Source organism: Tachyglossus aculeatus, chromosome 1, assembly GCF_015852505.1.
Source record: "Tachyglossus aculeatus isolate mTacAcu1 chromosome 1, mTacAcu1.pri, whole genome shotgun sequence".
Lineage (NCBI taxonomy): Eukaryota > Metazoa > Chordata > Mammalia > Monotremata > Tachyglossidae > Tachyglossus > Tachyglossus aculeatus.
The window spans coordinates 34039498-34063635 of NC_052066.1; the positions used below are offsets into that span (position 1 = coordinate 34039498).

The window sequence follows — 24138 nt, forward strand, 5'->3', positions numbered from 1 at the left end:
GAGGTGTGATATTAGTCTATTTTTAGACTGTGAGCCCACTGTTTTTAGACTGTGAGCCCACTGTTGGGTAGGGACTGTCTCTATATGTTGCCAATTTGGACTTCCCAAGCGCTTAGTACAGTGCTCTGCACATAGTAAGCACTCAATAAATACGATTGATGATGATATTAGTAGGGTTTTTAGATGGGGAGAGTGGGTAGAGAAGCAGCATGGAGCAGTGGATAGAACACCGGCCTGCGAGTCAGAAGATCATGGGTTTTAATTCCGGCTCCACCACCTGTCTGCTGTGTGACCTTGGGCAAGTCACTTAACTTCTCAGTGCCTCAGTTACCTCTTCTCTGAAATGGACACTGAGAATATGAGCACTATGTGGGACAAGGGATTGTGTCCAACCCGATTTGCTTGTATCTACCCCAGCGCTTAGTACAGTGCCTGACACTGTAAGCACTTAACAAATACCATAATCATCAAGAAGCAACCTGGCTTAGTGGAAAGAGCACGGGCTTGGGAGTCAGAGGTCATGGGTTCTACTGCCGGCTCTGCCACTTATCAGCTGTAGGACTTTGGGCAACTCACATAACTTCTCTGTGCCTCAGTGACCTCATCTGTAGAATGAGGATTAAGACTGTGAGCCCCATGTGGAACAATCTGATTGCCTTGTATCTACCCAGCATTTAGAACAGTGCTTGGCACATAGAAAGTGCTAAACAAATTCCATCATTATTATTATATAAAGTGGAAGAATGATCTAGCCACAGGCAAAGGGGTTGATGATGGAAAATGGAAACTGAGGCACAGTAAACAGTGTATGTCTGAAAAGGGAAGCAGCATGGCCTAGTGGATAGACATTGGCTTCAGTCAGGAGGACCTGGATTCCAATCCCTGCTCTGCCATGTGTCTGTTGTGTGACCTTGGGAAAGTCACTTAACTCCTCTGTGTCTCAGTTACCTAATCTGTAAAATGGAGATTAAGAATGTGAGACCTATGTGGGACAAGAACTAGGTCCATCCTTCTACCCCCCCAGTGCTTAGAACAGTGCCTGATACAAAGTAAGGACTTAACAAATACCATAAAAATAGGGTCACTCAGACATCCAAGGATTTGCAAAACAGTGCTTCTATTTCTTCAGCAACTGAATAACTGATTGATTCAGACCAGCTTGAAAAATATCTTAGATGACTATCGGCATCCCAACTCCGTCTAAGAGTGCCAGAGGAATTGAAATAATACATCTTTCACAGATGTGGAAAATGTTCTATGAGAGGCTTTTGGACAGCCATGAAACCATTCCTTTTAAATACTTGATTAACGATGTTTTCTCAAAAAAAATACTTAAGGAATGGCACAGTTTGGAATGGAGGAAGTGCTACAGAGAATATGGAATGTAGCAAGTTGCACAGCTGTTCCATCTTCTGCAATTCATTCCTTCATTCAATCATATTTATTGAGCTATTGCTGTGTGCAGAGCACTGGACTAAGTGCTTATAAAGTACAGTTCATCAGCAAAGGGTGACAATCCCTGTCCACAACAGGCTCATGTCTAGAAGGGGGGAGAAAGACATTATAACAAATAAACCTGCATCAATAGCATCAATATAAATAATTTAAATTGTAGATATATACACATCAAAACAAGTAAACAGGCATTCCAGTCCCATGCTCTATCCATTAGGCCACACTGCATTCATTCCCGAGATACTTTCATATTACTATCTCACTGTTGCCCTCACTATAGTGTGACCTAGTGAAAAGAGCACAGGCTTGGGAGTCAGAAAACCTGAATTGTAATCCTGTCTCTGCCACATGTCTGCCATGTGATCTTGATCATTTACTTCTCTGTGCTTCCATTTCCTCATCTATAAAATGGGGTTAAATACTTGTTCTCCTTCCTACTTAGATTGTCAGCCCCATGTGGGAAAGGACTGTGTCCAACCTAATTATCTAGAATCTACCCTAGCACTTTGTATTAAATTGTGATTTTTTTTAACTGCTTACTATGTTCCAAGCACTATAGCACAATTTAATACCAAAATTACAAAACCTTTGTGAAGCAGTGTCTGAACAGTCAAGAGTAATTGCTGGTCCCCAAAACTCCAGATTAGGTTTGACTCTCCCAAGGGCTTTAATTAACCTCCAACAGACTCAGAGTGGTTATAGGGATTCAAAATCACACCCATTTCTCTTCTCTGTCACCACCCAATCTCCTTCCACTCCCATTCCTTCCTCCCTCCTTCATTCCCATTCACTCTTTTGTTCAACTGTACACTCGATCCGCATCACCTATGCTCTTGGATCAGCACCCTGCAAGTACTTAATATTCATCCCACCACCTAAGCACTTGATATTCAATCAATCAACAAATGGTACTTATTGAGTGCTCACTATGTGCAGATCACTGTACTAAGTGTTTGGGAGAGTACAATACAACAGAATTACCAGACAGGTTCCCTGCCATAATGAGCTTTCAGTTTTACAGCTTAACTTTGTTCTCAATCCCACAGCACATGACGTTCCAAAGACCACTGTGACTTAATTTACTCTAAAATCTATTTATCTGTTTTTGGGGCAGTCCATGGTATTCACAAAAGCCTTCTACAACAACACTAAGGAATCGATGTTCTTTCTATCCTGTTTTTTCACTGTCCGGCTTTCAGATCCATACAGTGTCACTGGAAACACAATAGAATTTACGTGCTGTATTTTTATGGCAATTGTTACATCCGCATGCTTCATGATGTTTCTCAGGCTCTTCAAAGCAAGTCTTTCTGACATTAATCTTTGGCATATTTGTTGACTACTAGTTCCTTTATTATTGATTATCGATTAAAAATAAAAAAAATAATGATGGCATTTGTTAAGCGCTTACTATGTGCAAAGCACTGTTCTAAGCACTGGGGAGGATATAAGGTGATCAGGTTGTCCCACATGGGGTTCACAGTCTTAATCCCCATTTTACAGATGAGGTCACTGAGACCTAGGGAAGTGAAGTGACTTGCCCAAAGTCACACAGCTGACAAGTGGTGGAGCCGGGATTTGAACCCATGACCTCTGACTCCCAAGCCCAGGCTCTTTCCACTGAGCCACGCTGCTTCTCTATTGATCCCAGGAGAGAAAAATAGTCAACTCTTTCAATCTTCTCTCCATCCACTACAGATGTGTTTAAATCTCCAGTTGCCATGATCTTTGTTTTCTTGATATTTTCTTGGCAGATACAAAAGGAGAGGTGAAACAAACACTAACACACCACAAAGACAAAAGCAGAGGTTCCAAGGTCGTGACTAGAGGAGCAGATTTTAGGCTACAAGAGGCTCATATTCCACAGTCACAATCACAGCCACAGTGACAGCTGTAGCAGCAGCCACCACAGTCTTCTTGAGGTTTTGTGGAAACAATGCCATGCTGTGACTGTTTTCTTCTGTTTCCCTGGGATGATGAAAGGCAGGTCGGGATGGTGATTCCTCAGTGATGCAGAGGAGAGCCGGGGTAAGATCCTGGAGAAATTGTGTGGAGGTTGGGTGAGGAGGAGGAGCTGTGGTGGTTGAAGATACCTGGAAGCGTCATGTGGTCGCCTGGTGGAAGGGTCTGGGGGATGATCAGCAGTGGCTTGAGCCCGTACGGGGCATGTTGGGAATATCGATTGGTCGATCAGTTGTATTCATTGTGCACTTACGGATGATCAGCAGTGGCTTAATCCCATACCGGCATGTTGGGAATATCGATTGATCGATCAGTTGTATTTATTGAGCACTTATTGTGTGCAGACATTGTACTTAGCACTTGGGAGAGTACAATATAACAGAATTGGTAGACGTGTTCCCTGCCCGCAGCGGGCAGAGGGAGCAGAGCCCTGAGAGTTACAGGGGTGAAACTACAATCCCAAACTCCAGTGGTTGCCCATCCACTTCTTCCTTAAACAGAAACTCCTCACCTCCTCACTCCTCATTGGCTTTAAAGCACTCTGTCACTTTGCCTCCTCCTACTTTTTTTTTTGTATTTGTTGAGCACTTACTATGTGTGAAGCACTGTTCTAAGCACTGGGGGGATACAAGCTGATCAGGTTGTCCCATCTGGGGCTCCCAGTCTTAATCCCCATAATAGAAATAATAATAATGGCATTTATTAAGCGCTTACTATGTGCAAAGCACTGTTCTAAGCACTGGAGAGGTTACAACGTGATCAGGTTGTCCCACGGGAGGCTCACAGTCTTAATCCCCATTTTACAGATGAGGGAACTGAGGCCCAGAGAAGTTAAATGACTTGCCCAAAGTCACACAGCTGACAATTGGCAGAGCTGGGAGTTGAACCCATGACCTCTGACTCCAAAGCCCATGCTCTTTCCACTGAGCCATGCTGCTTCTCAATGTACAGATGAGGTAACTGAGGCACAGAGAAGTGAAGTGGCTTGCCCAAGATCACACTGCTGACAAGTGGTGGAGTCAGGATTCGAACCCATGACCACTTCACTACTCTCTTACTATAATCCAGCCCAAACACTTCACTCCTCTAATGCCAATTTACTCACTGTACTCTCATCTATCTCACCGCTGACCTCTCACCCATGTCCTGCCTCTGCCTCCTCTTATCTACAGACAATTACTCTCCCCACCTTCAAAGCCTTATTGAAGGCACATCTCTTCCAAGAGGCCTTCACTGGCTAAGCCCTCCTTTCTTCTTCTTCCACTCCTTTGTGTCACACTGACTAGCTCCCTTTCATCCCCTGTCCCAGCCCCACATCACTTATCTATACAAATCTGTAATTTATTTATTCATATTAATGTCTATCTCCTCCCCCCTCTAAACTGTAAGATCGTTGTGGTCAGGGAATGTGTCTGTTTACTGTTATATTGCATTCTCCTAAGAGTTTAGTACAGTGCTCTGCACACAGTAAGCGCTCAATAAATACGATTGATTGATAAGTACAATTGGCTGACTGACCAGAAGCCCAGATTCTATAGTGAGACACAGACATGGAAATACATTACAGATAGGAGAAATGGCAGAGTGTAAAGATATGTACAGAGGTGTTGTGGAAACTGAATAGGCAATTGTTTAGTCAGCTATTAGATCCTGATATATTTGTACTACTTGCTATTTTTTCCTTGTTCTTTTTCTTTCTCCAGCTATAAATATTTTTTGCCTGCCTCCCCGCTGAATTATATACATTTTCTCCACAGGGAATCTGCATCTTGTTTCTGCTGTCCTCTCTTCTGGGATTTAGTACAGTGCATTGCATAGCACTTAGTAAGCACCAATAAATACCACTGGTTGGTTGATTTATTAATTGGCACTGAAGCCCTTAACATAACAAGACTTCCACTTACAGGTCAGGTCAGATAATTTGGTGTTGGATACACATCTTTAGAAAGAGGTTTTTCCTTTTCTGAATGAAGACTTGCAGGCATAGCTTTATAATCAGGTAATAGCTTGTCTTTGATTTTCCTAATCTTCTCAGAAGTATTAGTGGGCATCTTTTGACCCATGTTTACCTCTTAAACAACCTTGTCATACTACAAACACAAATGTATATGATCCCACCATGATTAATGCAAAAGAGAAAAAATATTATAAGGATCTGGGCAGTCGCAGCAAAGTAATACTAATATCTGAAGAACCAATTTAAAAGGATTAATCAAAATAATAATGATAATAATAATGATGGCATTTAAGTGCTTACTATGTGCAAAGAACTGTTCCAAGAGCTGGGGGGATACAATGTGATCAGGTTGCCCCACGTGGGGCTCACAGTCAATCCCCATTTTACAGATGAGGTAACTGAGGCTCAGAGAAGTTAAGTGACTTGCCCAAGGTCACACAGCAGACATGTGGTGCAGCTGGGATTCGAACCCATGACCTCTGACTCCAAAGCCTGTGCTCTTTCCACTGAGCCACACTGTTTCTCTAGGTGGGCATTGCGATTGGAACAAGGTTAAAAAAAATTGGACACTATGAGATTGACAAGATTGACTTGTACTTCCCAAGCGCTTAGTACAGTGCTCTGCACACAGTAAGCGCTCAATAAATACAATTGATTGATTGATGACAACTGTAAACTCCTTCTGGGGAGGGAACATGCCTACCAACTCTGTTATATTGTATTCCCATAAGCACTTAGTATATAGCTCCCAACATACAGTAAGTTCTCGATAAATACGATTGATTGACTGATTGGAAAATTAATCAGCAATGGCCAGTTCCCACTTGGTGAATGTGCCAAGCCTCAGCTCCAAATAACTAACACAATTTTCTGTTTTACTAAATGAGAAAAAGACAGTTTGGATGCATCCAAGATTTAAGCATTGGCACCTTACTAGTTATATAATCAGCACTGGCTCAGTGCTGGGGAAGCAGCCTGGCTCAGTGGAAAGAGCACGGGCTTTGGAGTCAGAGGTCGTGGGTTCGAATCCCGGCTCCGCCACATGTCCGCTGTGTGACCTTGGGCAAGTCACTTAACTTCTCTGAGCCTCAGTTAACTCATCTGTAAAATGGGGATTAAGACTGTGAGCCCCACGTGGGACAACCTGATCACTTCGTATTCCCTCCCAGCACTTAGAACAGTGCTTTGCACATAGTAAGCGCTTAACAAATGCCATTATTATAATCAGCTGACATTTTGCTCTGAAGAATGTTCCTTTTCTTGTCTTATGCTGTCGAGTTGTCCCCGACCCATTAGCGACACCATGGACATATCTCTCCCAGAACACCCCACCACCATCTGCAATTGTTCTGGTAGTGTATCCATAGAGTTTTCTCGGTAAAAAATATGGAAGCGGTTTACCATTGCCTCTTTCTGCGCAGTAAACTTGAGTCTCTGCCCTCGAGTCTCTCCCATACTGCTGCTGCCCAGCACAGGAGAGCGTTGACTGCCCAAGCTAGAAATGGGATGGGTAGGCCTCTGCTTGACTCACCCTCCCATAGTCGAGACTAGTAGAGGACTGGAAACTCTCCAGGTGCGACCCTGAGAGGGGGAAGAATGTTCCTATCCTATAATAATAATTGTGGCATTTGTTAATAATAATAACAATTTTGGTATTTATTAAGTGCTTACTGTGTGCCAAACACTTTTCTAAGCACTGGGGGAGATACAAGGTAATCAGGTTGTCCCACATGGGGCTCACAGTCTTAATCCCCGTTTACAGATGAGGTAACTGAGGCACAGAGAAGTTAAGTGACTTGGCCAAAGTCACACAGCTGATAAGTGGCAGAGCTGGGATTAGAACCCATGACCTCTGACTCTCAAGCCCGCACGCTTTCCACTGAGCCATGCTATTACATGCCAGACACTGTACCAAGCCCTGGGGTGGATAGAAGATAATTGGGTTGGACAATGTCCCTGTCCCACAAAGGCCTCACAATCTTAATCCTCATTTTACAGATGAGGTAACTGAGGTACAGGAAGTTAAGTGACTTGCTCAAGGTCACACAACAGACAAGTTGCAGAGCTGTGATTAGAACCCGTGACCTTCTGACTCCGAAGCCCGTGTTCTTTCCAATAGGCCTTGCTGCTTTTCCAGTGAGTTATGTGAGGGTCATAGTGCTGGACTGATTAACTCCCGATGCAGTTCAAATCTTCAAACAATAAAGGAAGTTGACATCCAAACCTCCCTGGTAGATGAAAGCTAAACTCCTAGAGAATGAAGAAATAAATAAACTTCAAGATAATACTGAAGAAGCTCTATTAGAGAGAACCTACCTCTTCTAACATGACTAATAACTGGTTGTCTCTAAGAGATATGCTACATCAGGCAGTTTATAAGACTATGGGGACTTTTGAAAGAAAACAGCTGGACTGGCTTGATTAAAAAAAGACTATGAAATTAGAAAGTTCCTTGCAACACCACTAGCAGAATACAGGAAAGCTCTGTGGGGTCTTAATTCCTGATGGAATGAATGCTCATCCCAATTTATATCATGGAACAAAGAACAAACCTGGGAGTCAGAAGGACCTGGGTTCTAATTCCAGCTTTACCACTTGTCTGCTATGTAAACTTGGGAAAGGCACTTAACTGCTCTATGCCTCACTTGTCTCAGCTGTAAAATGGGGATTAAGTCTATAAACTCCATGTGGGACATGGACTGTGTCCAACCTAATTATCTTGTATCTACCCCAAGCAATTACTACAGTGTCTGACACATAGTAACCAGGTAATAAACCATGAAAAACAAACACAAACCAAGCTATTTAGTTATACTGAAGCAGCATGGCTTCATGGAAAGGGCTTGGTTTGGGGAGTCAAAGGATCTGGGTTCTAATTTTGACTCCACCAGTTACTTGCTGTGTGATCTTGGACAAGTCACTTAATATCTTTGTGTCTCAGTTTCCTCATCTTTAAAATAGAGATTAAATACCTTTTCTCTCTATTACTTAGACAGTGAGCCCCATGTGGGACAGAGACTGCGTGTAACCGATTAATTTGTATCTACCACAGAACTTATTACAGTGCTTGACACACAGCAAGCGCTTAACAAATACCATAATTAATTAAGTAATTAATACTGAATAAATAATAAATAATAAATAATAATAATGGCATTTAAGTGCTTACTGTGTGCCAAGCACTGTTCTAAGCGCTGGGGGGGATACAAGGTAATTGGGTTGTTTCACATGGGGCTCACAATCTTAATCCCCATTTTACAGATGAGGTAACTGAGGCACACAGAAGTGAAGTGACTTGCCCAAAGTCACACAGCTGACAAGTGGCGGACCGGGGATTAGAACCCATGACCTCTGACTCCCAATCCTGTGCTTTTTCCAATGAGCCACACTGCTTCTCAATGATTAGGTTATTTGTTAAGTGCTTACTATGTGCCAGTTGCACATTGGGCTCACAATCTTAATCACCATTTTACAGATAAGGTAATTGAGGCACAGAGGTGTTAAGTGGCTTGCCCAAGGTCACACAGCAGAGAGGTGGCAGAGCTGGGATTAAAACTCACATCCTCTGACTCCCAAGCCTGTGCTCTTTCCATTGAGCCATGCTGCGTCTGGTTCACATTTGTCTGGTTCACAATAATTGAACACCAAAAATAATCTCCTCTTGTTTCTTTGCTATAACCAGTAGCAGCCCAAGCCCATCCTGCCTGCTCATTTTTTACTGTCCCCCCCACCAGACTTTTGACTATCTCGAACCTTATATTACAACCACACCAATAGTCTTATGTATTAAATATGTATTAATAATAATAATTGTATATGTTAATTACTATGGTGAGCCCACAACAAGCTGCCTTATTAATAATAATAATGATGATGGTATTTAAGTGCTTACTATATGCCAAGAACTGTTCTAAGTGCTGGGGGAGATACAAGGTAATCAGGTTGTCCCACATGGGGCTCACAGTCTTCATCCACTTTTTACAGGTGAGGGAACTGAGGCCCAGAGAAGTTAAGTGACTTGCCCAAAGTCACACAGCTGACAAGTGGAGGAGTTGGGATTAGAACCCATGACCTCTGACTCCCAAGACGGGACTCTTTCCACTGAGCCATGGTGCTTATTAGTGACTGTTTGTGATCCCATGAGCAACAACAAGAAAGAAGAGACTGGTGATGGGCTTTACCTGAGGACAGGTGACTGTGGGCCTGAGGGGGTGAAGCATGGAGGTAGGCGGGGCTTTCTCTCCCTGCTCTCCAGGGGTCTTCCCTGACTGAGCCCCTTCCTTCCTCCCCTCCTCGTCCCCCTCTCCATCTCCCCCATCTTACCTCCTTCCCTTCCCCATAGCACCTGTATATATGTATATATGTTTGTACATATTTATTACTCTATTTATTTATTTTACTTGTACATATCTATTCTATTTATTTTATTTTGTTAGTATGTTTGGTTTTGTTCTCTGTCTCCCCCTTTTAGACTGTGAGCCCACTGTTGGGTAGGGACTGTCTCTATATGTTGCCAACTTGTACTTCCCAAGCACTTAGTACAGTGCTCAGCACACAGTAAGCACTCAGTAAATACAATTGATTGATTGATAATGACCATCAATGACTATCTCTCCCCACTTCATTCTATACTTCACGCAGCTGCCCAAATCATCTTTATGCAGAAATGCTCTGGGCATGTTACTCCCTTCCTAAGAAATCTCCAGTGGCTACCAGTCAACCTACGCATCAGGCAAAAACTCCTCACTCTCGGCTTCAAGGCTGTCCATCACCTTGCCCCCTCCTACCTCACCTCCCTTCTCTCCTTCTCCAGCCCAGCCTGCACCCTCCACTCCTCTGCCACTAACCTCCTCACTGTGCCTTGTTCTCGCCTGTCCCGTCATCGACGCCACAGCCCACATCCTTCCCCTGGCCTGGAATGCCCTCCCTCTGCACATCCGCCAAGCTATCTCTCTTTCTCCCTTCAAAGCCCTACTGAAAGCTCACCTCCTCCAGGAGGCCTTCCCAGACTGAGCCCCCTCTTTCCTCTCCCCCTCCCCATCCCCCCGCCCTACCTTCTTCCCCTTCCCACAGCACCTGTTTATATGTTTGTACAGATTTATTACTCTATTTTACTTGTACATACTTACTATTCTATTTATTTTGTTAATGATGTGCATCTATCTTTACTTCTATTTGTTCTGATGACTTGACACCTGTCCACATGTTTTGTTTTGTTGTCTGTCTCCCCCTTCTAGACTGTGAGCCTGTTGTTGGGTAGGGACCATCTCTATATGTTGCCAACTTGTACTTCCCAAGCACTTAGCACAGTGCTCTGCACACAGTAAGTGCTCAATAAATACGATTGAATGAATGAATGAATGACTGCCAGTTAAAACCCCAGCTGTGACACCTAAGGCAGATAAAAGGCAGTCCTTTTAAATGGTGAGAAGGCACACAGAAAGCATAGGGCATACGGGAGGCATGCAGAGAAGCAGAGGGAGGCACCTGGAACAAAAGCAAGCATTAGAGCGGCGGAAGCAGAAGGCAGCAGCACTTGGAAACAGAAATAAGAAGGATCAGCAGAATGGTTTCCTTCGAACACAGATCAGTATTGGACCCTTGTGAGTGAGTATGTGTATGTGTCACTACCTTGGAAACTGCTAAAACTAAGTAAAAAACTTTCCACAGTAACCTCGGTGATCAGAGGTGTGGTTTCACTTCACGTCGCCGAGGTTCCTCCGGTCCAGGAAGGTCCTGGTTGGTATGAGCCCAGGGGGGCTTGTGACAATTACTTACCGTGGCTTAGAGGTCGTGGGTTCAAATCCCAGCCCTGCCAATTGTCAGCTGTGTGACCTTGGGCAAGTCACTTAAGTTCTCTGTGCCTCAGTTCTCTCATCTGTAAAATGGGGATTGAGACTGTGAGCCCCACGTGGGACAACCTGATCACCCTGTATTCCCCCAGCACTTAGAACAGTGCTTAGAAGCCGTGTATGAACACTGCTTTGCACATAGTAAGCACTTAACACATAGTAGTATTATTTTTATTATTATTTGCCAGGCACTATAATAAGTAATGGGGTTGATACAAGCAGATCAGGTTGGACCCAGTCCCTGTCCCACATTCATTCATTCACTCAATCATATTTATTGAGAGCTTACTGTGTGCAGAGCACTGTACTAAGCACCTGGGAAGTACAAGTTGGCAACATATAGAGACCATCCCTTCCCAACAATGGGCTCACAGTCTAGAAGGGGGAGACAGACAACAAAACAAGACACGTGGGGCTCATAGTCTTAATCCCCATTTTGCAGATGAGGGTACTGAGGCCAAGAGATTTTAAGTGACTTGCCCAAGGTTCCATACACACAGTAAGCACCCAATAAATATGATTGAATAATAAGTGGTGGAGCTGGGATTAGTACACAAATCCTTTTGACCCCCAGGCCCACACTCTATCCACTAGGCAAACCTGCTTCATATAGAAAGATTACTTTGTACATTTTTGAGACCCGTAATTAAAACGGTATTAGACAATTTCAGAAGCACACATATTCTGTTTTTTTGCTAAAAAAAATATTCAAAGTTAAATGGAAAGATGGTAATATTTCATCACATATTATGAATTGAATTTCAGTTTCCTATACTGAGTCTTCCACTTTTCAAAGTTAATAGGTTAGAGTTATCATATATTGGTCTTTCAAAGCAAATTGAATGACCCCTGTTGTGGGTTTTGATAAATTAATCATTCACGATTCATGATAAAGCTGGCTGGCCTTACCTAATCCAGCCAATCCAGTTATTATTTTCCAGGGGAATATTTTAAGAACAACATTAAGGGGAATAGGTAAGTGCATACCTATTAACATTTATGTTAATATTTTCATTTCTTGGGAAGAAAATATACCTGACTGTAGATTGTAGTTAGAAAATTATCATTTCAATTCCTAATGGTGAAAAGATTCATTTTAGCTTAAAACCATGTGTTTCTTAATATAATATCAAAAAAACTATGCTGGATTTATATGCTAAGTGGTTCTTTGGGAATTATTGATTTCAGTTCATGTCTCTGGTCCTCGTACTTGGCCTCTCCTTCTCCTACTCCATCCCCGTTCTATCTAAACTCCATCTAAGCTCTCTCTTTCTTAAATTATCCTGAAACCACTCATGGTAGCAGCACAGAGAGGGGATCAAGGAGGGAAAGCAAAATTGCATTCTGCCAAAAAGTGTGACATGATAACATCAGGGTTCTCTGGGTAATCTTGAAGGCAAGCCTCTTCAACAACTCAGGACCGTATTTTCACAGTCCCAAAACTGCCAGTACTATCTCGGTGCTGGTTCCAGGATTGCCCTATCTAGAATCATGTCCAAAATAAAATTTTCAGTTGCAATCAGTATTCCTTCTTGGATCATATTGCTTGACCACTAATTGGATGCTTTTCTGTAAATGTCCCCCACAGTAAAGAAGAAACAATATCTGGAAACAAAAGGGAAACATTGAGACACTACTGCCTGCTTCATGCATTCATTAATTTCCTTCCAACTCATTTATTAGCTGGGATGGAGAGATAGGTTGTGAGCTGCCGTCGGAGAAAGCAGGGAGGCTCCCTTGGGTTTTAAAGGGCCTATTCCTTGTGCTGGGTGTCATTCAGATGATTATTTTGATTATTTATGACTCAATCAATCATTTTTATTGAGTGCTTCCTATGTGCAAAGTATTCATTCATTCAATCATATTTATTGAGCGCTTACTGTGTGCAGAACACTGTACTAAGCACTTGGGAAGTACAAGTTGGCAACATACAGAGACAGTCCCTACCCAACAATGGGCTCACAGTCTAGAAGGTGGAGACAGACAACAAAACAAAACATGTGGTCAGGTGTCAAGTCATCAGAATAAACAGAAATAAAGCTAGATGCACATCATTGACAAAATAAATAGAATAGTAAATATGTACAAGTAAAATAAAGTAATCCATCTGTACAAACATATATACAGGTGCTGTGGGGGGGGTGGGGAGGGGGGGAGGAAAAAGGGGGAAAAAGAGTACTGTACTAAGTGCTTGGGACAGTAAAATATATCAGAGTTGGTAGACATGTCCTAAGAGCTGACTTTGTATTCATTCATTCATTCAATTGTATTTATTGAGCGCTTACTGTGTGCAGAGCACTGTACTAAGCACTTGGGAAGTACAAGTTGGCAACATAAAGAGACGGTCCCTACCCAACAGTGGGCTCACAGCCCAGGAGAAGCTTTGTACAAAGCTTTCTAAGCACAGGGGAAAGTAAAATAGACACAGTCCCTCATCCACAGAAGAACTTGTAGGGGAGAGGTAAAGGCAAACACAGGGAAGTAATCAAAATAATAATGGTAATCATTAAGTGCTTACTATGTACCAAACACTGTTCTAAACACTGGGGTAGATAGGAGTTAATTAGGTTGGACACAGTCCCTGTCCCACACGGGGCTCACATTCTTTCCCCCATTTTACACATGAGGTAATTGAGGCACAGAGCAGCGAAGTGATTTGCCCAAGGTCACACAGCAGACATGTGGTGGAGCCGGGATTAGAACGCAGGTCCTTCTGACTCACGGGCCCATGCTCTAACCACTAAGCCATGCTGCTTCTCTAATCATAACAGCAGACATAATATTAGTAGGAGGCAGTGGGACTTTAGTGGTAAAAGCATGTCAGAAAAAGGGTGTCATAAGACCTCTGCTCCAACCCCACCTCTGTCACTAGCTTGATGTGCAACGTTGGGCAAATCATTTAATTAACTTCCCATCTGGAAAATGGGGAGAAGATGTCTACTCTTCTTAGAATGTGAATCTCACGTGGACAGGGATGGTTTATGATCTATTTTGTATCTATCACTGGGCTTGATAGGGAGCTTTGGCATCTAGCATTAAATAAATACAAAAATTAATATTATGTTATGTTGCCAACTTGTACTTCCCAAGCGCTTAGTACAGTGCTCTGCACACAGTAAGCGCTCAATAAAGACGATTGAATGAATGAATATTAATAATCAAAGGAGTAGTATACAGTGAGCAAAAGCAATAAATCAACAACACCAATGAAACCCGCAAAACAGTATGGTTGAAAAGAATAATTTTCAGGTTCTTTAATATTTGAATGGAAAAAAACCCTTCAAAAGATACTTCAAAAGACCCCCTCTCAGGGTTGCTCCTTGGCCAGTGGCTAGCGAGTGGAAGGCAATCTGCTATAAATCAAAACTCACCCGTGCTGGGCAGCAGTGGCATGGGAAGAGTCGAGGGCGAAGACTTGAGTTTATCGCGCAGAAGGCGGCCATGGTAAACTACCTCTGTATATTTACCAAGAAAACTCTATGAAAACTCTCAGAGGTCCTGGGTTCTAATCCTGATCCTCCACCTGTCTGTTGTGTGACCTAGGACTTGACATTAGCTTCTCTGTGCCTCCGTTCCCTCATCTGTAAAATGATAATTCAATATCTGTTCTTCCTCCTATTTAGACTGTGAATCCTATGTGGTTCCTGATTCACTATTTACCCCAGCATTTAGTTCAGTGCTTCACACAGAAAAAGTGCTTAATAGCATCACAGCTATCACTATTATTATTATTCTTTAGGAAGTTGTCATAAAGGAGGTCAGTAGATATGAGAAACAGTGACAGGAACACTGAAAAGAAGGGTTGTCAGGTTAAGCACTCCTGGGTGCAGAGCTGGAATTTTTTCTAGCCAGAGTTTGTTATGAGATTTATTTTGAATTTTGGGTAATTTTGTTTCAATATCTACAGGTGATACAATGCTTGGGGCCTGGCTTCCAAGTCTTCTACTGATCCTTTCTGCAATCTCCTTAGCATGGAGTGAGAACTCAATACCTTTGGCCAGTAGGACTACGGGATTTGCAGTGGATCTTTATCACGCTCTTCGTTCATCTCACAAGGAAGAGAACATCTTCTATTCCCCACTTGGCGCAAGTATGATTCTTGGAATGGTTGAGTTGGGCGCAAAAGGAAAATTGAAATCTCAAATAAGACAAATGCTAAAACTTCAGGGGAATGCTACAGGTGAGATTCCTTTATTCTATAATCATTTATGGCATATAGGATTCAAAAGAATAGGTAAGAAAGGCAGGACATGAAAGAGAAACAGAGCATAATACAGAGAAGAGAAAGAAAAAGGAATATTTTCAGAGTGGGATACTTAGAGGAAAAAAATGCTTCTTCATTGGGGAGTAGATTTTTTTTAAAAAAAACCTTCCAGTTATTTAAATAATTCATGATATCTTGTCCTTCAACAAGATAGAAAATTGACTTATTGGATTTATAAGTTAAAACTGCTAATATTGCAGGCAATTAGTTTTCCTCAATAAATATCACAAATAACTTGGCATTTTAATTTCAAATAGTGTCTGGATCCAGGAAAAAGGAATAATAAATCAATAGAATTTATTGATCCCCTTCCATGTGCAGAGGTCCATACTAAGCACTTGGAAGAGTTGAGTAGTTTTAGAAGATACGATCCCTGACTTCGAGTGACTTTCAATATAGCAGGAAAAGAAGAATAGTCAGTTGGAGAGGGAGAATAAGAGAAATGTTTCTCTTGCTCAATACCCAAATAATTGAGGTTAAAGTTTAATTTTGGGGCCTGATGTTTGCTTCTAGATTTTTAAAAATATTGTATTCATTAAGGGCGATGTTCCAGTATTATACTAAACAGAGGCAAATATAAGACAATCAGAAGTCACTTCACTTCTCTGTGCCTGTTACTTCACCTGTAAAATGGGATTAAGACTGTGAGTCCTATGGGGGACAGGGACTGTGTCCAACTTAATTTGCTTTTATTCACCCCAGTGCTTAGTACAGTTCTTAGAGAAGCAGCATGGCTCAGTGGAAAGAACACGGGCTTTGGAGTCGGAGGTCATGGGTTCAAATCCTGGCTCCGCCAACTGTCAGCTGTGTGACTTTGGGCAAGTTATTCAACTTCTCTGTGCCTCAGTTACCTCATCTGTAAAATGGGGATTAAAACTGTGAGCCCCCCGTGGGACAACCTGATCACCTTGTAACCTCCCCAGCACTTAGAACAGTGCTTTGCACATAGTAAGCGCTTAACAAATACCATAATTATTATTATTATTATTATAGTGCCTGACACATAATAAGCGCTCAACAAATGCCACAATTATTATCATTATTTTTATTATGGAACACAGTTACTCTGGAACAAAGTTTAGTGACTTACCCAGGGACACACGACATGCAAGTGACAGAGTTCTAAGCGCTTAGTACAGTGCTCTGCACACGGTCAGTGCTCAATAAATATGATTAAATGAATGAATGAAAACAAGAGCCCCAGTCTCCTTGCTCTCGGTCTTCATGAAGCAGCATGGCCTAGTAGATAAAGCACAGGCATGGGAGTCAGAAGGTCATGGGTTCTAATTCTAGCTTAGCCACTTGTCTGCAGTGTGGCCTTGGGCAAGTCACTTCACGTCTCTGTGCCTCAGTTACCTCATCTGTAAAATGGTGACTAAGACTGTGAGCCTCATGCAGAACAGGGAGTATAGCCACCTCGATATGTGTGTATCCATCCAAGTGCTTAATCAGTGCCTGATGCATAATAAGCACTTAACAAATACCATTATTATAATTATTATTATGCTCTTAGCTCCTTCACCAGACTGTAAGTGCCTTGTGGGCAGGGAACATACCTACCAACTATAGTTTACTCTCCCAAGCACTTAGTACAATACTCAGTACACAATAAGTGCTCAATAAATGCTCTTACCACTAGGCAATGATGCCCTCTAGACTCTCCACCCTCTCCTAAGTAAGACAGAATCTATGAATAGGTATACTCATTTCTCCAATGGATTCCACCCACCTTTCCAGGAAAATATTTATATCACATCAAGTCAACTTAATAAGGAAATTAAGAGCCATGAATATTGAGACACTGTATAAGGAAAATTCCTCCATAGACTGCCTATTTTAATTTCAAACTTTGCACATTGTGACAAATAATGCTTTGAGAAGCAGCTTGGCTCAGTGAGAAAGAGCACCAGCTTTGGAGTCAGAGGTCATGGGTTCAAATCCCGGCTCCACCAATTGTCAACTGTGTGACTTTGGGCAAGTCACCTAACGTCTCTGATCCTCAGTTACCTCATCTGTAAAATGGGGATTGAGACTGTGAGCCCCCTGTGAGACAACCTGATCACCTTGTAACCTCTCCAGCGCTTAGAACAGTGCTTTGTACATAGTAAGCACTTAAATGCCATTATTACTATTATTATTAATAAATATTTTACTTTATCTGAAGAAGCCCTTAATTTTTAGAGTTAACAGTGTGACTGCTAGCAGAAACGAGTTGCAATGCACTCAGTGGCAAGTACTAGAAAGCTGAATACAGTGATTTTCATTGTTCATAATATTTTCAGCTCTCGAGGTCTGTAAAAATGCAGGGCACTGAACTGCAAATTAAATCAATTTTACAAACCATATTTGAAACTTTTCTTGAAACACCTTGCTTCAGCTGGTGACAGGTTTTACTATTTTTGAAAAGCAATGATTTCTCAAAGGTCAGCTGGATGTTTGTCATACGTTAGTGATCCCTAAACACGACATAAATCCATTTTCTCTCAAATGACAGCTAACTTAATTGTTCTTTAAAAATGGGAGCTGCTGAATTAGAAGCATCAGAAAATCAGTTTCAAACTCTGCCTTCTGACCTCAATTAATATCCAACCCTAGCCCCTTCGCAAGGAGATAATGGAAGAAAGGGTCCATGTCTAAGGGGTTGGTTAAATATTACAATTATCATGAGTCCAACTATCAAGTCCTTGAAGGCTCTTTCTGTCTTTCCTCTTGTCTGTAGCTTGCCTAGTTGCTGTTGTGAGCAAAATCAATGCAGAACCAGGAAATCAATCCATCCATCCATCAGTCTCACTAGCAATACCATTGGGAAGAGTATGGGCCTGAGAGTTAGAGAACATGGATTCTAAGCTTGGCTCTGTCACTTACCTGCTGTGCGATTTTGGGCAAGTCATTTAACGTCTCCTTTCTCAGCATCCTCCTCCGCAAAATGGGCATTTTATCCCTGCTCTCCCTCCTACTTAGCCTTCGAGCCACTGGGACAGGGAATATGTTTGATTTGATTAGCTTTTATATACCCCAGAGCTTAGTACAGTGTTTGGCACAGAGCAAGAATTTAACAACAGAGTCCTGTACTAAACATTTGGAATACAATACAGAAGAGTTTTTAATTTTTTATGATATTTGTTAAGCACTTCCTATGCATCAAATGCTGTTCTAAGTACTGGGGTAGATAATGATAAATAATAAGTAGTGATGGTATTTTTTAAGCTGTAACTATGTGCAAAGCACTGTTCGAAGCACTGGGATAGATATAAGATAATCAGGCTGACCCACATGGGGCTCACAGTCTTAATCCCCATTTTGCAGGTGAGGTAACTGAGGCACAGAGAAGTTAAGTGACTTGCCCAAAGTCACACGGCTGACAAGTAGCAGAGTCAGGATGAGAACCCACTACCTCTGACTCCCAAGACCATGCCCTTTCCACTGAGCCGCGCTGAGATACAAGTTAATCAGGCCCTATCGCACATGGGGCTCACAGTCAAGTAGGAGGGAGGACAGGTATTGAAACCCCATTTTACAGATGAGGTAACTGAGGCTCAGAGAAGTTAAGTGACTTGCCCAAGGTTACACAGGAGCCAAGTGGTAGAGCTGCGATGAGTCACCAGGTTCTCTGACTCTCAGGCTGGTGTTTTATCCAGTAGGCCACACTGCCTCTCGAGTTGGTAGTTGGTTGGCATGATTCCGGTCCAAGAGGAGTTTACAGTTGAAAGAGAGAGACAGACAATTAAATAAACTACACACATGTTACCTGCCTGTTGGAAAAAGCTGCCTCGTGTTCTGAGAATTGCTTAGAGATACTCATCCACTATCTGGGAATGACAAAAGAGGAAAGTTGCGGGGAGTTACTTAGCAATGCACTTCTCAGTCTGAAAATGAAATATCAGTAAAAATCTTTGTCTCAGGATTAGCAAGCCAAATATAATTTTCCCTATCTGTCCTATGAGAAATTAGCAATAATCCATTTTGAATATTAATTGTCATTCATTCAGTCGTATTTATTGAGCACTTACTGTGTGCAGAGCACTGTACTAAGCGCTTGGAAAGTACAATTCATTCATTCAATTGTATTTATTGAGTGCTTACTGTGTGCAGAGCACTGTACTAAGTACTTGGGAAGTACAAATCGGCAGCATGTAGAGACGGTCCCTAACCAACAACGGGCTCACAGTCTTGAAGAGGGAGACAGACAACAAAACAAAACAAGTAGACAGGCATCAGTACCATCAAAATAGAGAAATAGAATTATAGATATGTACACATAATAAAGTAGAGTAATAAACATGTACAAATATACACAAGTGCTGTGGGGAGGGGAAGGGGGTAGGGCAGAGGGAGTGAGTTGGGGTGATGGGGAAGGGAGGAGGAGCAGAGGAAAAGGGGGGCTCAGTCTGGGAAAGCCTCCTGGAGGAGGTGAGCTCTCATTTCAAGCACTTAGTACAGTGCTCTGCACACAGTAAGTGCTCAATAAATACAATTGAATAAATAAATGAAGAGGAGAAGAGAGCTAGTTAAGAGGATGTGAAGAGGGAGCCAGGGGTCGACAGCAGGACAGGCGAAAATGAGACACAGTGAGGAGGTTAGCGATGTGCACCTAAAAGTATAAAATATCTGGACATTAAGAATGAAATGCACATATGACTAGGAGATAAATCAATCTGTAAATCAATCACATTTATTGGGTGCTTACTGTGTGCAGAGTACTGTACTAACCTCTTGGGAAAGTGCAGTATAACAGAGTTGGTAGGCACCTTCCCTGACACTATAATAATGATGGTATTTGTTAAGTTCTTACTATGTGCCGAACATTATTCTAAGCACTGGGGTAGCTAAAAGGTAATCAGGTTGTCCCACATAAGGCTCACAGTCTTCATCCCCATTTTACAGGTAAGGGAACTGAAGCACAGAGAAGTTAAGTGACTTGCCCTAGGACACACAGCAGACAAGTTGTAGAGCCAGGATTAGAACCCACATCCTCTGACTCCCAATCCCATGCTTTTTCCACTAAGCCACACTGCTTCTCTACCCACAGCGAGCTTGCAGTCTAAAGGAGGAGACAGACATTAATATAAATTGCAGATATGTAAGAAAGTCTTTAACACTGTGGAACACTCCTTCTCCTCAACACATTATCCAACCTTGGCTTCACTGACTCTTTCCACTCCTGGTTCTCCTCTTACCTCTCTGGCCGTTCATTTTCAATCTCCTTCGTGGGCTTCTCCTCTCCCCATCCCCATCCCCTAACTGTAGGTGTTCCTCAAGGGCCAGTTCTCGGTCCCCTTCTATTCTCCATCTACACTTCCTTAGTGAACTCATTCGCTCCCATGGCTTCAACTATCATCTCTATGTGGATGACACCCAAATCTACATCTCCTCCTCTGTTCTCTCTCCCTCCCTCCAGGCTCACATCTCCTCTGCTTTCTGGACATCTCTACTTGGATGTCCTCCCACCAATAAAACTCAACATGTCCAAGACTGAGCTCCTTATCTACCCTCCCAAACCCTGTCCTCTCCCTGACTTTCCCATTACTGTGGACGGCACAACCATCTTTCCCATCTCACAAGCCCGCAACTTTGGTGTCATACTTGACTCTGCTCTCTTATTCACCCCGCACATCCGATCCGTCACCAAAACCCGCCGGTCTCACCTTCACAACATCGCCAATAAAACGCCTTTTCATCTCCATCCAAACCGCTGTCACGTTAGTACAATCACTCATCCTATCCCGACTAGATTAGTGTATCAGCCTCCTTTCTGACCTCCCAACCTCCTGTCTCTCCCCACGTCAGTCTATACTTCGCTCTGCTGTCCGGATTATCTTTCTTCAGAAACGTTCTGGGCTTGTCACCCCCCTCCTCAAAAATCTCCAGTAGTTGCCAACATCCTTCGTATCAAGTAAAAACTCCTCACTATTGGCTTCAGAACATATTAACAAAATAAAATAAATAGAATATGTACAAGTAAAATAGAGTAATACATACGTACAAACATATATACATATATATAGGTACTGTGGGGGAGGGAAGGAGGTAAGGCGGGGGGGATGGAGAGGGGGAGGAGGGTAAATAACGGTATTTATTAAGCGCTTGCCATGTGCCAAGCACTGCTCTAAGCACTGAGCACTGTTGTACCTATTCCAGTGCTTAGTACAATGCCTGGCACATAGTAAGAGCTTAACAAATACCATGAAACAATGCATTCTTAAGGTCTTTAAAGATCATGTGTTGTTCCCTACACTTTTCATATATCTGACATGCTCTAAAGATCGTGCACATTTCAAACTGATGCCACATTATGATTCTGGGAGCAGTCGGTTCACAGTATTCTTCTGTAACTAATTCATAATTGCTTCTAGCTAAGATCTTCCCAGATATAGAGAGTAATGGGATTCATCTTTTTGAACATGGTCAGGACTGTGACATCTTTGAATTGCTGTGGCATCTCATCAGAACGCCATAATGTTATGGTCCCAACAATATGTTTCTATGATTCAATTTTTGCTCACGGTGGGCTCCCTTTCCCTTTTTTTTTTTTGGAACCCAAAACAGTAAAATTCAAATCTGCTAGGAGTTTTTTTCTCCATTCGAAATGCTGTCTTCAGGAAATAAAAACATTTTATGCGATAAGGCAATAAGTACAACAAACTCGACATATTTATGCTAATTTAAAAGACATTTTAAGTAATACCTAAGGGTACAAGGAATTACAACATATATCAGAGAACTAGGATGTCTTGTCTGTAAAGCTGTTGCTTTTATGTTGTTCAAGTTGTCAGTGTATATTATGTTTTTTTTTTAGAAGAAGACTTTTTTATGCTCAAGTCATTTTTCTCAGTCATCTCAGAACAAAACAAAGAATTTACATTTCATCTTGCCAATGCCCTTTACCTTCAAGAAGGATTCTCTGTGAAGGAACAGTATCTCCATAGCAACAAGGAAATTTTTCAGGGTGCTGTTAAACTGGTGAATTTTCAAGATTCTAAGGCTTGTACAAAGGCAATAAATACTTGGATAGAAAGCAAAACAGATGGTAAATGTTTCCATTTTCCTATCATTATTTTACCTTTGTAATTGTGATTTTATGTGTTTTAATGTAGAGTGGCTGGTTTTGGTTTGACTAAAGTATGAGCGTAGACTTCTGTACCAAGGATCGCTCTTTCCATTACTTCATATTATGCAAATTACTCTAGTACCAACTCTTAAAATTGAGAAAAATCGTAGGTGGTTTGAAAAAGATAATGATCCCTTTCTGAACAGCACCTGTTTTTTTATATTTTTCAATCTGAAAAAGCAACTGCACAAAGGCATTTCTGTGTGAGCACAGGTTTGACGGCATATGGAAAAGTCACTTTTTTTTCAAAGTGGTAAATAATTATATACACTGTCAAAAACAAGTGGCTTATTTCTCACATTCACTGCAAATCATTAATACATGTAGTTAAATGTGTTAATGTTCAACTGCATATACTGATAGTCCTGCAGTAAACATGTCACTCAAAATCCCTTAATCTCTAGTAAGTACATTGGCAAAAAGTGACATACTTTCATTTAAATTCTTCACATCATTGATAACCTTTAATACAGGTTATAACTAGATAATGTACAGAGTTAATGTACATATTTTCAAAGAATAGGATGAGGAAACCTTTTAATTTCCTCCCTCATAAGAAGGTAGTAATGTAATTAGGCAGTCTCATTGATACAAATTAAGCACTGATAAGGTTACAATAGAATTTTTAAACATCATGATTTAATCAATCCGTGGTATTTACTGAGCACTTACATTTGTTACTCTATTTTACTTGTACATATTCACTATTCCATTTATTTTGTTAATGATGTGCATCTAGCTTTGCTTCTATTTATTCTGATGACTTGACACCTGTCCACATGTTTTGTTTTGTTGTCTGTCTTCCCCTTCTAGACTGTGAGCCCGCTGTTGGGTAGGGACCGTCTCTATATGTTGCCAACTTGTACTTCCCAAGTGCTTAGTACAGTGCTTTGCTCACAGTAAGTGCTCAGTAAATATGATTGAATGAATGAATGAATTTGTGCAGAGCACTATGTGTTTAGGAGGAAATAATAATGAGTAGATACTATCCCTACCCACCGGAATCTTTCAATCTAGCAAGTAAGACAGAGAATAAAATAAATTACAGGTAAAGGGATGCAACAAAGTATTAAACTGTGCATGTAAGTGCTATGGGGAGCAGAGATGTGAGTGGTAAGCGACGAAGTGGCATTTAGAGGCCAGGGTATGCAAGACGTTTATGATGAGGACATGAGAATTTAATCAGAAAACTGATCTTGGAGGAAATGTAGTAGGGCTTTAAAGCTAGGGAAAGTTGTTATCTGTCAGAGGTGAAGGGGTTTCCAGGCAGAAAGGAAGGAGTGAGCAAGAAGCATGGCATAGTGGATAGAGTACGGATTTGGGAGTCAGGAGGTCATGAGTTCTAATTCCTGCTCTGCCACTAAGTCTGCTGTGTGAACTTGGGCAAGTCACTTCAGCTCTCTGGGCCTCAGTGACCTCATCTGTAAAATGGCAATTGAGACTCTGAGCCCCCATGTGGGACAGGGACTGTGTCCAACCTGATCTGCTTCTATCTATCCCAGCACTTAGTACAGTGCCCAACACATAGTAAGCACTTAAC

The 24138-nt window shown here is 41.8% G+C and overlaps 1 protein-coding gene across 1 annotated transcript in view; it reads left to right on the forward strand.

The window, feature by feature from the left end:
- Positions 1-10837: 10837 nt before the first annotated feature.
- SERPINI2 (serpin family I member 2) overlaps positions 10838-24138 on the forward strand; it is a 42346-nt gene continuing 29045 nt past the window's right edge. Inside the window, exons 1-4 of the mRNA XM_038744641.1 lie at positions 10838-10977; positions 12122-12201; positions 15197-15406; positions 22287-22517. Coding sequence (XP_038600569.1) covers positions 10838-10977; positions 12122-12201; positions 15197-15406; positions 22287-22517 — 661 coding nt within the window. The remainder of the gene's footprint in view (positions 10978-12121; positions 12202-15196; positions 15407-22286; positions 22518-24138) is intronic.